General features: G+C 36.3%; 1 protein-coding gene across 4 annotated transcripts in view; it reads left to right on the forward strand.

Annotated features, from left to right (window-relative positions):
- Positions 1-15,320, forward strand: part of MEMO1 (mediator of cell motility 1) — a 154,728-nt gene that overhangs the window by 90,492 nt on the left and 48,916 nt on the right. For all 4 annotated transcript variants that reach the window (XM_011936008.1, XM_011936010.1, XM_011936007.1 and 1 more), the window contains 2 exons: positions 7,413-7,525; positions 10,469-10,580. In XM_011936008.1, coding sequence (XP_011791398.1) covers positions 7,413-7,525; positions 10,469-10,580 — 225 coding nt within the window. The remainder of the gene's footprint in view (positions 1-7,412; positions 7,526-10,468; positions 10,581-15,320) is intronic.

A 15,320-nucleotide genomic window follows, 5' to 3' on the forward strand; every position in this document is an offset into this window, starting at 1 on the left:
AGGCATGAGCCACTGCGCCTGGCCAAGGTTTTTCTTTTCACAGTAACTGTTAGGGCTGATAACTTAATGGGGAGTGTGAGAGGCAGCTTTTGAGGTCATAACGAAGATTGTTTACAAACAAACTTCCCTATTTCATGAAGAATTAGTAGCAAAGGTTTTCAGGTGTTGCTTTCCAAGAGAAATGCATGAATAAATTAAAGCATATTTATTTTAAAAGTTTATTAAGTGACTGCTATGATCCAGATATTGTGGTAGTGCTAGAGACACAGCGATTAGTAAAACAGACATGGTTTTAGCTCTGTGCTGATAAATTGGTAGGTGAGATAGATATTAAGCATATGATAATGAATATAGATATCTTATTAAAAACTAAAAATTTAATTTAAAAGCTGAAAGTGAAATACAGTGGTTCTCAAACTTCTTGGTTTCAGGAACCCTGTATACTTCTAACTTATTAAGGACACCAAATGTAGACCACATCTACCTTTGTTGAATGCATTCAAAATTAAAATGAGATACTTTAAAAATTATTTTAAAAAGTAAACAAATTAGAGGTTAATAAAAACATTTTTAAAAATGAAAAGTACATTTTCTAATAGAAGATAGTGGGAAAAGTGGCATTGCTTTACTTTTTTTTTTTATAAAATGTAAAAATATATTTTTACTAGTTATTAAATCTCCTTTTAATGCTTGGCTTAATAGAAGAAGATAACTATGTTCTCATATCTGGTTATGCATTCATCCTGTTGTGATCATTTGTTTTGGTTGAGGTATATGAAGAAAATCTAACCTCACACAGATATGTAGTTAGAAAAGGAAGAGGAGTAGTATAATTACCTTTTCAGATAATTGTGGATATTTTTCTTTAATACTACACCAAAACTCAACAAATGGTAGTCTCTTAAAGGTTAGTTATAATGCGAAATCTGAAGGTTCCTATCAATGAATTTTTGTCCTTTTTTTTGTTTTTTGAGACGAAGTCTTGCTCTGTCACCAGGCTGGAGTGCAGTGGCACTATCTCAGCTCACTGCAACCTCCACCTCCCGGATTCAAGTGATTTTCCTGCCTCAGTCTCCCAAGTAGCTGGGACTACAGACGCGCACCACCATGCCCAGCTAATTTTTGAATTTTTAAGGTTTCACCATGTTGGCCAGGATGACTTGATCTCTTGACCTCATGATCCACTTGCCTCGGCCTGCCAGAGTGCTGGGATTACAGATGTGAGCCACCGTGCCTAGCTGAATTTTTGTACTTTTTATAAATTCATTGTCTATTTTACAGTTTGAATGGATCTTTTACCCTTGCATCATTTTGTAATGTGTGGAACATTGGGAAAATTTTTATTGTGTTATGCAGATATTTTCAATGCTGGTATTTCATTATATGATACTAAAAAATCACATTTCTTTTTGTTTGTTTTGTTTTGTTTGTTTTTCTTTTTTTGAGACAGAGTTTCGCTCTTGTTGCCCAGCTGGAGTGCAGTGGCACAATCTCAGCTCACTGCAACCTCCACCTCCTGGGTTCAAGGGATTCTCCTGCCTCAGCCTCCCGAGTAGCTGGGATTACAGGCATGCACCACCATGCCCTGCTAATTTTTGTATTTTTAATAGAGACAGGGTTTCACCATGTTGGCCAGGCTGGTCTCAAACTGCTGACCTCAGGTGATCCACCTGCTTCGGCCTCCCAAATTACTGGGATTACATGCGTGAGCCACTGCTCCTGGCAAAAAATCACATTTCTTAATGTCACCATGTATTTTATCAGACAAAATCATTAATTCTTTGGAGGCTATCAAGCTTACAGTGATAAAAGTTTTATGAAAGTCTGATTTTCACTTGAAAACCTCAATTTTATCATTGACAACAAATATGTTATTTTCTTTAAAGTACTAGATTCTGTTTTGTTTTTTTTTTCCCCCTTTTGAGACAGGATCTTGCTTTGTTACCCAGGCTGGAGTCAGTGGCATGATCATAGCTCACGCAGCTTTGAATTCCCAGCCTCAAGTGATCCTCCGGTTTCAGCCTTCTGAGTAGCTAGGACTGCAGACCTGTGCCAGCATGCTCGGCTGTTTTTTTAAAAATTGTTTTTGTAGAGATGTGGTCTCACTATGTTGCTCAGGTTGGTCTTGAACTCCTGGCCTCAAGCTATGCTCTCACCTCAGCCTCCCAAGGTGCTGAGATTACAGGCATGAACCACTGTGCCTGACTTCCATTCACTTTGGAGAAATCTTCTGCCAGCTACCTAAACTGGAATAGCCATAATTTATCAACAGTCATCTTTTGAAGTAAAAATTTTTTTCCATGAGGAAAATGTCTGGTTCGGCTTACAGCTCACAACTACACGACTGCTTTTTCCTGAGACGTACTTCCATATGCAGCAGAAATGTTTTATCACCACAGATTGAATGCATTTTGTCATAGAATATTAAAAATATACCTACTCAAGAATCAGGATTTAATGAAATTAGGAACTCCCTCCCTATTAAACTTAGTGTGAGTAAGGTTAAAAAATAAGACTACTAGTACATCTACTTTGATCTTTGTTCTAATGGGCCAGTGGTTTTATGCTCCCCTCACCTTTGCACCGTAATTGCAGATGAAAAAAGTAAATAACTTCCTTGCATTCTTATGAAAATAGTTTTAATTTTATGGACTGCTGCATAGGGTCTTGAGGAATACCAGGAATCCAGAGTTTGCAGTTTGAGAACTATTGTTACAGATCTTAGGAGGGTGACTTGATTTAAATTGTGGGAAAGGTATTGGGGAAAGTATCTCCGAGGAACAGATTATTTATTTATTTATTTATTTATTTATTTTTGAGACGGAGTCTTGCTCTGTCGCCCAGGCTGGAGTGCAGTGGCGCAATCTTGGCTCACTGTAACCTCTGCCTCCCAGGTTCAAACGATTCTCCTGCCTCAGCCTCCTGAGTAGCTAGGTCCATGCCTAGCTAATTTTTTGTATTTTTAGTAAAGATGGGGTTTCAACGTGTTAGCCAGGATGGTCTCGATCTCCTGACCTCATGATCTGCCTGCCTCGGCCTCCCAAAGTGTTGGGATTTCAGGCGTGAGCCACCGCACCCGACCGAGGAACACATTTTTTAAGCCAGGCTAGCCAAGCAAAGGGGAACAAAACATGGATTTAAAAAGTTTGAAGTAGGCAAAGTTGTTGGTGTTATCAAGGAACTGCAAGAAAACCAGTATACATAAAGTATTATGATCAAGGTGGGCAAGAGTAATAGCTAATTTGCTAGTGCATTTGAGAGTGCAGAGCCCGTTTTAAGGATTCTAGATTTCATCCTGTGACCATGAAATGCCATGAAAGTCTTTAAGCAAGGGAAGTGATATGATCTATGTTTCCAGAAAATGACTTTGACTGTTTAAGGAATTTAAAAAATGATACATTTTAGTTCTTTTCCATATTGGTAGTTGACTATTATTAAAACTAAAATCTCAGAATTCAGGATGTACTTAGGTAGTAGTAACTTGATTTTGATACATATTTTTCAGAAAGCCTTGCAGGACAGAAAAAGAGAGCAAAAAGAAATGTTTTTGGGGCCAAATGACATTATTTTCTTTGGTTAAAATGTCTTCACTTCCTGTGAAACACCTTTACAAAATTACTTATGTTCCATTATTTGGACTAAGTAGCTGAATAAACAGTCATGAGGGTACACACTCAGGCAGCTTATACATTGGGTGCACAGACTACATTCATCGTTGCAACTCCACAAATGTGAATTCTTTATTATAGCTATTATATATGAAGTGCATTTATTTCTAAGAGAATGCCTACTGATCTTGCCCCTCTCCCCCAATTTTTTCATATTAAAGGCTTTTTTTTAACCTGTGTATCAACAATGACGATGTGCTAATATTGAAAAGTTACGCCTTTAAAGACAAAGCACTTTGCAGTCAAATAAAGGGAGAGAAAGTGGCATTGCTTCTAATGCCTCTATTATTTATTTCTCTTCAAAATATTCCTGTGGCCTTGGTGTTTATGGATCTAGCATTCTAACAAAGAAAATGCATGAACTTCAATGTACACTATTCATTTTCTTTTGTTAGCATTTAGCTAACAAAGAGACCCATTTTGAGATTACTACTGGTTTAAATGCCCCATTTTACTTTCCTTTCAATGACATTTGGCGTTTTCTGGTTTTGTTTTTGGATATATTGCTTTTAAGGGTTTTATATTGAGGGGACTTAAACATTTTTTTCTTATTACTTCTTTTAATCAAATATGGAACTTCACTTGGCTATTGGTGAGTTTTCTACCAAACCAGAAAGAATCTGTAGAGTACACAGTTGGTTAATTGAGATTGGTGGGGCTCTTTTTCCTTCATCTAGATTGGGGCAGACAAAAAGGCAAATAAGGAAAGTAGTCAGGTATCAGAAGAATTAATTAGGCTTCCGGCAGACCTCTGTTTATTTTTGGAGCAGTGTATCTTTTGGCTATTGTTAGAACCTTATTACACTTAGGAAATTTATGTATGCCTTGAATTTAAATTGTTATTTTAAAAATCACTTCATATTTTGACTGTGTGTTTTAGATTTTCCAGGAGTGCTCTGATGTTAAATATTCTTTCTGTCTGTCGTTTCATATATTCCTCAATCAGAAAAATGCCCTTTCTCATTATTTGATTCTTGGTTCATGTACTACCTGGCCCTAGTCAGGTTACCTAAACATTTCTGAATTACCATTATCTACGGCCCACATTAGCCTTTAATTAAAAAAAAAGTGTCATGTTATTTATTTATGTGCTGTTAAGATAGGTGACCAGAGTGCTATCTTTTAGTTTTCTTCATTTAGAAATCTATAGATTTGACTTTTTTTTGAAATGGTTCTTGAATTGATGATAGAGGTGGTGACAAGAAGTGAGGATTAGCAGTGCTAATAACATATTGAAGAGAGATAGAAAGATTCTGTCTTCTATAAGGAACTTAAATTAATGAGCAAAAAGCAATCCAGTTAAAAAGAGGGCAAAGGACATGAACAGACCCTTTTCAAAAAAAGATACACACGTGGCCAACAAGCATACAAAAAAATTCTCATAATCAGTAATCGCTAGAGAGATACAAATCAAAACCACAATGAGATACCACCTGATAATAGTCAGAGTGGCTATTATTGATAAGTCAAAAATTAACAGATGCTGGCAAGGTTGTGGAGGAAAAGAAATGTTTACACATTGCTGGTAGTAGTGTAAATTCATTCAGTCATTGTGGAAAACAGTGTGGCGATTTCTCAAAGAACTTAAACCAGAAGTAACTCTGGACCCAGCAGTCCCGTTATTGGATATGTACCTGAAGGAATGTAAATTGTTCTGTCATAAAGACACATGCACACATGTGTTCATTGCAGCACTGTTCTCAATAGTAAAGACGTGGAATCAACATAAATGCCCATCAGTGGCAGACTAGATAAAGAAAATGTGGTACATATATACACTATGTAATATTATACAGCTCTATAAAAGAATGAGATCATATCTTTTGCAGCAACATGGAGCTAGACGCCATTATCCTAAGCAAACTCCCACAGGAACAGAAAATCAAATACTGTGTGTTCTCATAAGTAGGAGCTAAATATTGAGAACATGTGGACATAAAGAAGGGAACAACAGACACTGAGACCTACTTGAGGCTAGAAGGTGGGAGAAGGATGAGGATAAAAAAACTACTTATGGAATACTAGGTTTATTACCTGGGTGTCCAAATAATCTGTACACCAAACCTTGGCAACATGTAATTTACCTATATTACAAACCCATACAGGTACCCTTGAACTTAAAGAAAAGGATAATCTGCTTCTGACCAGAAATGGCCTGTGGATGAACTCTCATGTTTGCTGTGTGTGTTGTCTTAAGGAGGTTCTGGGACTCTAAACTGAGAATCACTTATCCACAACTTTCTTTTTTTTTTTTTTCCATAGCAGAACAACTTAATATGCACAGCTTTATCTCCTCCCTCCCTCCCTGCAATATATTAAGTAACATAAACCAATAATTGGTTAATTTTCTTAGCTGTAATAGAATTTTATGAGAATAAATATATTGCTAAAGCACACATTCCCTGGCCTGCAAATTTTTGATACAAAAGAACTAGCTCATCTCTCAGCTTTTGTTCATTAATTGAGCAATCCGTAATACTTTTCTAACTACATAGCATATCATATGTTTTCTTCAAATAGTTTTGGCTTTATGAGTCTGTAAGTTTTGTATGTGATGTGAGAAGGTTGGTTCATGTGAATATTGGAGAACAGAGAAGATTGATAGTTTTGGAGTTCAGATTGTAGGGCAGGTTTGGATATTTGATTGAATGAGAGGAAATTAACATTACTCTTAATGTCAAGATAAAGAGATTGTACAGATTTAAGCTACACTTTAGCTCAGTTCTTTTCTGTAGACTACAGTGCAAATAACACATAATCTAGTTTCTTTGTTTTTGAGAATGACTTCTATTTGAATGGAAATAGAGAAAGCTTATTACATAGAATTCTTTTCAACAAGATGCCTTTTTCACCCTACCATGGAGGAAATATGGAAATAGCTTTTTCAGAATGTGTTTTTATAATGCATATTTTGTGTAGATATTTAGAATTTTATGCTATTGTGTATTTTTATTAAAATCATGGTGGATCTTAGAAGTTTATTTTAGAATGTGTTAGAATTTTGAAATTTTAATAGCTTAAATGTGTAAAATCCAGTTAATAAAATACAGCTTCTGAAAACCTGTTGTATCCTTGTCATTGTGCATACAGAGATTATTTTATGCATAGTGGTTTGGTTTACTGTATTACTTAATAGCTGGTATTTCCAAGTACTGAATATGATTCTTTTAAAGGCCATCCAACAAAGACAGAAATAAGGAATTGAACTTAACTGAGGAGCAAGTCATTATTAGGTGTATTAGTTTGCTAGGGCTGTCATAATAAAATACCACAGATTGGGTGGTTTAAACAACACAAATTTATTTTTTAACAATTCTGGAAGCTTGAAGTTCAATATCAAGTTTGTCAGGGTTGGTTTCTCCTGAGGCCTTTCTCCTTGGCCTGTTGTAGGTGGCCGCCTTCTTGTTGCCTCTTCTGACATGATTATATCTGTGTGCAGGCATACTTCTGGTGTCTCTTATTCCTATAAGGACACCAGACTTACTGGATTAGGTCCCCACTAATGGCCTCATTTGAACTTAATCGCCTCTTTGAAGACCTTATCTCTAAATAGCATTACAGTCTGTGCTACTGGGGATTGGTTCTTCAACATGTGAATTTTGGAGGGGAACACAGTTCAGCCATTAACAGTTGGTAATTAAGAAGGAAAACAAGTGATTTGTAAGAATTGCTTTTTTCTCTTTTATTTAATAAGGTTTGTGTAGAAGTGCAATTGTTCCGTGTTTTTTGTTGTATATCTCCTAGCCGGAGAATTTTCATCCTTGGGCCTTCTCATCATGTGCCCCTCTCTCGATGTGCACTTTCCAGTGTGGATATATATAGGACACCCCTGTATGACCTTCGTATTGACCAAAAGAGTAAGTATATGGAAATAGCTTTCAAATAGCTAATGTTCTTTTAATAGGACTTGGAAGTTATTTTAAAAACTTATAAATGTGAGCATCATAAGTAATATCTCAATATTTAAAATAAAATTTGTTACAACTAATCTGCATAAAACAGCAAAAAAAGAAACTCTTCCATATCTCTAAAAGGCAACTAGTTTTTCAGCTAGCTACAGAAATCTGTCAGATCCGCCAGTGTGCAGATTGTAGTGGTTACATTAATATTCAGAAAAATGCCATGTACTCGGTGTACCAGGAGACAAAAAATTAGTACCCATACCAATTTCATGAAAGATTCTGGGCGTGTTAATCTACTTCTACGTAATGACACTTTCTCACTGTAAATAGATAATGCTGATAATATCTTTATTTTCTTGTAAATGATTTTTATGGGAAAAAATGAGCCTTTATGAAACTCTGAAAGAAACGTGCTATATAAATGATAAATATATTTTATTTTTAAACATGCCTACAATTAAGATTGATTTATATTTTTCCATAGGAGTCCAGAGTCACATTTTTATTTAGTAGTTCTTATACAATAGATGTATAAAGTAAAAACCTTTTGATTTTATAAAGGTATTTTTTTTGGGGGGGGAGGAGTAATTTTAAAAATACAGAGCAGTATAAAGAGTAGTATAAGAAATTAACTGATGTACTTAACATCCATAATTTATTCAGAGTTTCTCGCTCATCCTGAACCCAGTTTACCTTCCCAGAAGTAACCACTTTCATGATCTGGGTATATGTCCTTTCAGTTGGTCAAATTATTCACACACATGCACGCACACACACACACACACACATATATATGTACACACACACACTGACCCATATATATATTTATTTTTGTTTTTAGAGATGTGATCTCACTCTGTTGCCCAGGCTGGAGTGCAGTGGCATGATTATAGTTCACTGCAGCCTCAAACTCCTGGGCTCAAGTGACCCTCCTACCTCAGCCCCCCAAGTAGCTAGAACTACAGGCACACATCACCACACCCAATTTATTTAAAATTTTTTTTTTGTAGAGGTAGTGTCTTGCTATATTGCCCAGGCTGATCTTGAACTCCTGGTCTCAAGCAATTCTCCTGTCTTGGCCTCCCAAACTGCTGGGTTTATAGGTGTGAGCCACTGTACCTGGCCTCAAATTATGTTTTTAAGTATGTTAGGGGTGCTATTGTTTCAAGGAATTTTGCAAAAATTTCTTGTATAGAATAAAAGAGTCGAAGCCTAGTGTGGTGGTTCATGTCTGAAATCCCAGCACTTTGGGAGGCTGAGATGAGTAGACTGCTTGAGCTCAGGAGTTTGAGACCAGTCTGGGCAATGTGGCAAAACCCTGTCTGTACAAAAAAATACAAAAATCTGCTGGGCGTGGTGGCACGTGGCTGTAGTCTCAGCCACCTGGTTGGGAGAGGGCGTGGGGCAGTGAGGTAGGAGGATGGCTTGAGCTCAGGAGGTAGAGGTTGCAGTGAGCTGAAATCATGTTGCTGTACTCCAGCCTGGCCTCAGTGACAGAGTGAAGCCCTGTCTCCAAAATTAAATAAATTAATTTGAAAATAAATAAAATAGGCCGGGCGTGGTGGCTCAAGCCTGTAATCCCAGCACTTTGGGAGGCCGAGACGGGCGGATCACGAGGTCAGGAGATGGAGACCATCCTGGCTAACAGTCTCTACTAAAAAGTACAAAAAACTAGCCGGGCGAGGTGGCAGGCGCCCGTAGTCCCAGCTACTCAGGAGGCTGAGGCGGGAGAATGGCGTGAACCCGGGAGGCGGAGCTTGCAGTGAGCTGAGATCCGGCCACTGCACTCCAGCCTGGGCGACAGAGCGAGACTCCATCTCAAAAAAAAAAAAAAAGAAAGAAAATAAATAAAATAATAAAAGAGTCCATTTGCAAGAAAAAAATCTTTTTTCTTATTTTTGGCATAAGTTTTCATAATTCGGGCTTTAGGTATCATGGAATATTAGCAATTTGTTAATCCATCTTATTAATGAAACGACTATTTCTAACCTTACTTCCTGAAATGTTTTAGGGAACACATTTTACTTTTAAAACCTTGTTGGGGCATTCAGAAAATTTTAATTTTGGATAGCTTGCCAGTGAAGAAATAGAGAATTTTTTCAAGAAAAGAGGTCATACAACCATTTCTTTCTGTCTTTGATATAGGTAAACCCATTTGAGGATTTGTTCTATTCTATGCTAAAAATATTATTATATATATTTTTTACATATTAACTTTTATCTTTTTCTTGTTCTACAATATTCAGTTTTAAGTGTAGTTCATCAGAAGGGCCTGAATTACTAGTCTTTTTAAGTTGGGATGGTATTGTGGCAAATTTATATTTTGATCTATCTTAAAAGCTTAATTTTGTATTTTCAGGAAAATAGCATTAGTGAGAATTTTCTCTTCTTGGTATGGCAGAAACCTGAGGTGTGAAATAATACCACACATTTTATTAAAAAAACTCAAAATATGCTTTTGACCTCATGAGTTAAATAGACCAGTGGTTTTTCCATATTTCAGTAGGAATTCTAATTATGTTCTTGCTAGCATGTACTGATTAAAGCCAAGGAAAAGCCTAGACCCAAAAGTGATTTTAGAAATAGTGAAAGGAACTGATGAAGAGTTTAAATGATCATTTTTTATATAACTATGTAACATATGCAAATAATGAGTAAGTCTTTACATGTATTACTGTTTTACCTGTTACATAAAAACTAGTTCTGTTTTTTTCTCTTTCTCCTTACTCTCCCTCCTTTCTTTCCTTTCTTTCTATTATTTTGTTTTAATAAAAATGAGAATATTATATGGTGTTTCTGTCTTTTGCCAAAGCATGTAGTTTTGTGTTACTGGGTGGAATCTCACTGGATAAGGTTATGCATTAATATATTTGTTTTACTGTATTTTGAAATCTCTAGTTTACGGAGAACTATGGAAGACAGGAATGTTTGAACGCATGTCTCTGCAGACAGATGAAGATGAACACAGTATTGAAATGCATTTGCCTTATACAGCTAAAGCCATGGAAAGGTATATTGATTGATATAAGAAATCCCCAGGAAATCATAGACATTAATTTCTTTGGTAATTTAAAACTAGTAAATCCCAATAATTATCAGGGTAAAGAGATTAAGAAATGAGATAAAAAACTGAGACAGGAGTGTCTTAAGGTGGATTGTTGGTTTTGAGTAGTTTTCCTATGAAGGCTGAACATGTGAATTGACATGATTGTTTTATTAGGTGGAAGTATTAAAAAAAACCATGGGTATGTGAGTGTATGTGGGTATGTATATATCTTGCTTGGCTTGTATTTTATTCATTTGACATTTCTTTATCTCAAAATAATTCCATTCTTTTCTGGTACAATGCTATAATTAATCGTAAAATTTTAGGCTTGTATTTAATTTTGGAGGTCATTTATTTCAACTTTGTGCAAGGTACATGAATCTCTTTTATGGTATGCTTGACAGACTGTTACATGGTACCTGCTAAAGGTCTTCCTGTGATGGAGTACTCACTGTACTGTGAGCTGAACGAGGACAGGGTCAATATCTATTTTGTTCTCTACTGTATACCCCACCACCTAGCACAGTGTCCAGCACATAGTAGTTATTAATGTATTTTGATAAAATAAAAAATAATTATTTCAAGGATTTTCTTCTTTTAGTGAAACATTTGGATTAGGATGTCTTTTGTAGGTTTCTCTAATTTTTAAAACCATTTCCTATATATGGACTTAATATTTCATATTTAGTTTGGCAGTTCTAAGTATGGTAAGATGATTCCTTCTGGATTTGTTCATTATATTTTCTTACTAAAGTACATGATGCTCTGTAGGCTCTCAGTAAATATTAATTAAATGTACTAATAAAGTCTAAGATAACATTATATTTTTTATGTTGATGTAGCTTACTGTTGGCTAATGTACTTGTGATCAGCTAAAGCTCGAGGCCTTTTCATAATATTCAGATGGATTATTTTCTGTTCTCAGACTTTTGTGTGATTTCTTTTTGTATGTCTTCTCAATTATTCTAAATATGTTTGTCTTCTCAATTATTGCTGTTTAGTTTTTCTTGTTTAGTTCATTGTTGCAGTCTTTTTGAATTATTTCCACTCTTACTCTGTATTCAAAGTATTATTTACTTTTCTGTCTTTTGTCTGCTTCTGCTCACAATGATAACCATGAGGAATTATATAAATCTGAAGAATTTTCAAAAATCAGTGTGATACTACATTATAAGCAGTATAATTTTAGGGTTTTTAATACATTCTAATTCTTCAGAAATGTGAAACCATATATATTATTTCTTAAATTGTTGTTATAATCAGAACTTTCTCTTCTTCAAGTGGAAAAGATAATTGAATATTTTTATTCACTGAGATGTTTGCATATTTTGTCCTGAGAAAATGTAATTTACACTTAATAAATACTAATACTTCGGGTGCAGTGGCACATGTCTGTAATTCCAGCAGCACTTTGGGAGGCTGAGGTGGGCAGATGACTTGAGCCCAATTCAAGACCAGCCTGGGCATTGTGGCAAAACTCTTGTCGCTACTAAAAAGAGAAAAATTAGCCATGTGTAATGTTGGGTACTTGTTGTCCCAGCTACTTGGGAGGCTGAGGTGGGATGATTGCTTGAGCCTGACTGGTTGAGACTGCAGTGAGCCGAGATCATGGTACTGCACTCCAGCCTAGGTGACAGAGTGAGACCCTGTCTCAAACAAATAAACCCAAAAAACAGTAGGACCAATAAACTGACAACAATATCCTCAAGGAGGTTATAACAAGATAACATTTTTATTGTTATTTTAAAAGTAAAACATGTACATTGTGGAACATTTAGGAAAATAGAAACTTAAACCCAGCAAACCAAATTCCTACTTATAATTCCGCCTTTTAAATAGTATCAAATAAACTACTGCCACATTACATTAGGATCCCTAATATTGACCCTTCTTTTCTTTGTAGCATTAGTTGGACTCATTACCTATGTCAGTTATTTATTACTAAGTAACAAAAGCTCTTACTTAAAATTACCTATATCAGTTATCTTTTACTAAGTAACAGATTTAAACTGTGACTTAAAATCACAGCTGTTTATTGCCTAAAATTTGGGGGCCAGGAATTGGGGCAGGGAACGCCTTGCTTTGGTCCACAAGACACTGACTGAGGTGGCTCAAATGGGGCTACAGTATCTCAGATAGTGTCACTCATGTGTCTTGGACCTTAGTGCTAGCTCTCTGTTGAGATCCCTCATTTCTTCTCCAGCTGACCTGTTTGTTCATCAAGTAGGGCTAGTAGGGCTTTTGTTTTTTTTTTTTTTTTGGCTACTCTCTAGAAGAGTAGCTTAGACTTCTTTTTTTCTTCTTCTTCTTCTTTTTTTTTGGATCAAGAGAGTAAAAACAGAAGTTTCTAGGCCTATTATGTCCTAGGCTGGAAACTACATAGCACATTTCCAGTGAATTGTGTTTTTCAAAGCAAATAAGATCACTGTGTCAGCCAAGATTTGAGGAAAAGAGCAATATATTGCTCCTCTTGATGGGAGGAGTAGCATGTATATACAGGAGTAAGAGAAACTGTTGACAGCTGTCTTTGCTGATGGTCTACTACAGTTCTTCCTCTGGTGGACAATTCGTGTCTCTCTAACATGTCATATACACCCAGGCTTCCCAGGATGTTCAGAAATCTTACTTGCTGTGACCCTAGGCTCAAAATTTATTATCTTATGATCTCCATCAAGTTAGGATGTGAATGAGGGTCCTTAAGTGTGGTTCCTCCTTTTTTGGAGGGGGGATGTGGGGGGGAAAGAGTCTCAGTTCTGTTGCCCAGGCTGGAGTGCAGTGGCATGATCATGGCTCACTGCAGCCTCTGCCTCCTGGTCTCAAGTAGTCTTCCCACCTTGGCCTCCCAAAGCAATGGGATTACAGGCATAAGCCACTGTGCTTGGCCTCTTTTTTTTTTTTTTTAAAGAGGCAGGGCCTCATTCTGTCACCCAGGCTGGAGTGCAGTGGCACAATTATAACTCACTGTAGCCTTGAACTCCTGGGCTCAAGGGATCTTCCTACTTCAGCTTTCAGAGTAGTGGCCCTACAGGTACGTACTACCATATCTGGCTAATTTTAAAAACATGTTTTTAGAGACAGGTCTTACTTTATTTCTCAGACTGATCTTGAACTCCTGGCATCAAGCGAGCTTCTTGCTTCAGTCTCCCAAGTAATGTCTTAGTTACGTATTGCAGCATAACAAATCACCTCAATGTATGTTTTTTTTTCTTTTTTTAAAAAAATTAAAAACAAACTTTAATTTTTTGGGTGCATGGTGTATAGATGGGGTACATGAGAAGTTTTGATACAGTCATGCGGTGTAAAATAATCACATCATGGAGAATGGGGTATTAATCACTTTAAGCATTTATCCTTAGTGTTACAGACAATCCAGTTACATTCTTTTAGTTACTTAAAAATGTACAATTGAGTTATCGACTATAGTCACCCTGTTGTACTACCAAATACTAGGTCTTATTCATTCTATTTTATTTTGTATCCATTAACCATCCCCACCTACCTGCTAGCCCTCTACTATTCTTTCCAGTCTCTGGTAACCATCCTTCTACTCTCCATGTCTGTGAATTCAATCGTTTTGATTTTTAGGTCCCACAAATGTGTAGTTTTTCACTTAAACGATTCTATAGTTTGGAAATTTGGTTGCGTTAGTGGAGACAATTTGTCTCTGTTTCATCTACTGCCAGTTGAGGCAGGTCGACTTAGGCTAAAGACTCCAGGATGCCCTAGCTTCCTCTCTGGGGCCGTGGTGCTGGTTGTCTTCTTGAGGCACATCAGTTTTCATCTTGGTTCTCATCTGTCAGTGCCTGTTGACACTCACCCTTCAGGACTTCTCAGTTCACATGGTGAATCCTCTCTAGCAGGATAGCAATTGAGCAAAAGAAGAAATTTCCAGCTCTCTTAATATCGAAGTCTAGAACTGGCACAGCATCACTTATGCCTCATTCTACTGGTCAAAGCGCATCATAAGGCTAAATTCAAGGAGAGGGAACTACGGATGCTACTTTTAATTGGAGGAGTGACATTGAGCATTGAGATGTGGGAAGAATTTTTGGTGATTAGATTCATAGAAACTGTGGTTAAGTAGTTGAGGGATTATTTGTATATAAGTCTGTGTCCCTTCCATGGTAGTTCCATAGTGTTTTCTCCCAGGAGCAGCTAGTCTTCAGTGTATCTGCTATGCATTGCACAGTACCTGGTACACAAAAATATTTCAGTAATTGTTGAATGAATTAATAACTGTCTTGCCATTTTCAATACTTTAATTATTTTTCCAAAAAGTGGATCAAATGTTCTTTTTAAAAAATAAATTACATTTTTTTAATTTTCAAAAAATAAACTCTTGATCATCTTTGGCTACAAATATTCTTTTTTTAAACTGCTTTTCTTGTCATGAAGGTATTTTCCTGTCATTTTTTTACTCCAGTTTATTGGCTATACATAAGACTTTCTAGGCAAAGATCCTTGTAATACTTCAATCAATTCTTGACCATTTAACTTTTAAGCTTTCCCCCCATTTTTCACTATTATAAACCACATTATGTATTTTTTAAAAAATAGATGTCTAAGGTATTATTTAAATTTCTGCTTTTTTTTTTTTTTGAGATAGAGTCTTGCTCTGTCACCAGGCTGGAGTGCAGTGGCGCGATCTTGGCTCACTGCAACCTCCGCCTCCTGGGTTCAAGTGATTCTCCTGCCTCAGCCTCC

This window comes from Colobus angolensis, unplaced genomic scaffold, assembly GCF_000951035.1.
Source record: "Colobus angolensis palliatus isolate OR3802 unplaced genomic scaffold, Cang.pa_1.0 Scaffold15, whole genome shotgun sequence".
Classification (NCBI taxonomy): domain Eukaryota; kingdom Metazoa; phylum Chordata; class Mammalia; order Primates; family Cercopithecidae; genus Colobus; species Colobus angolensis.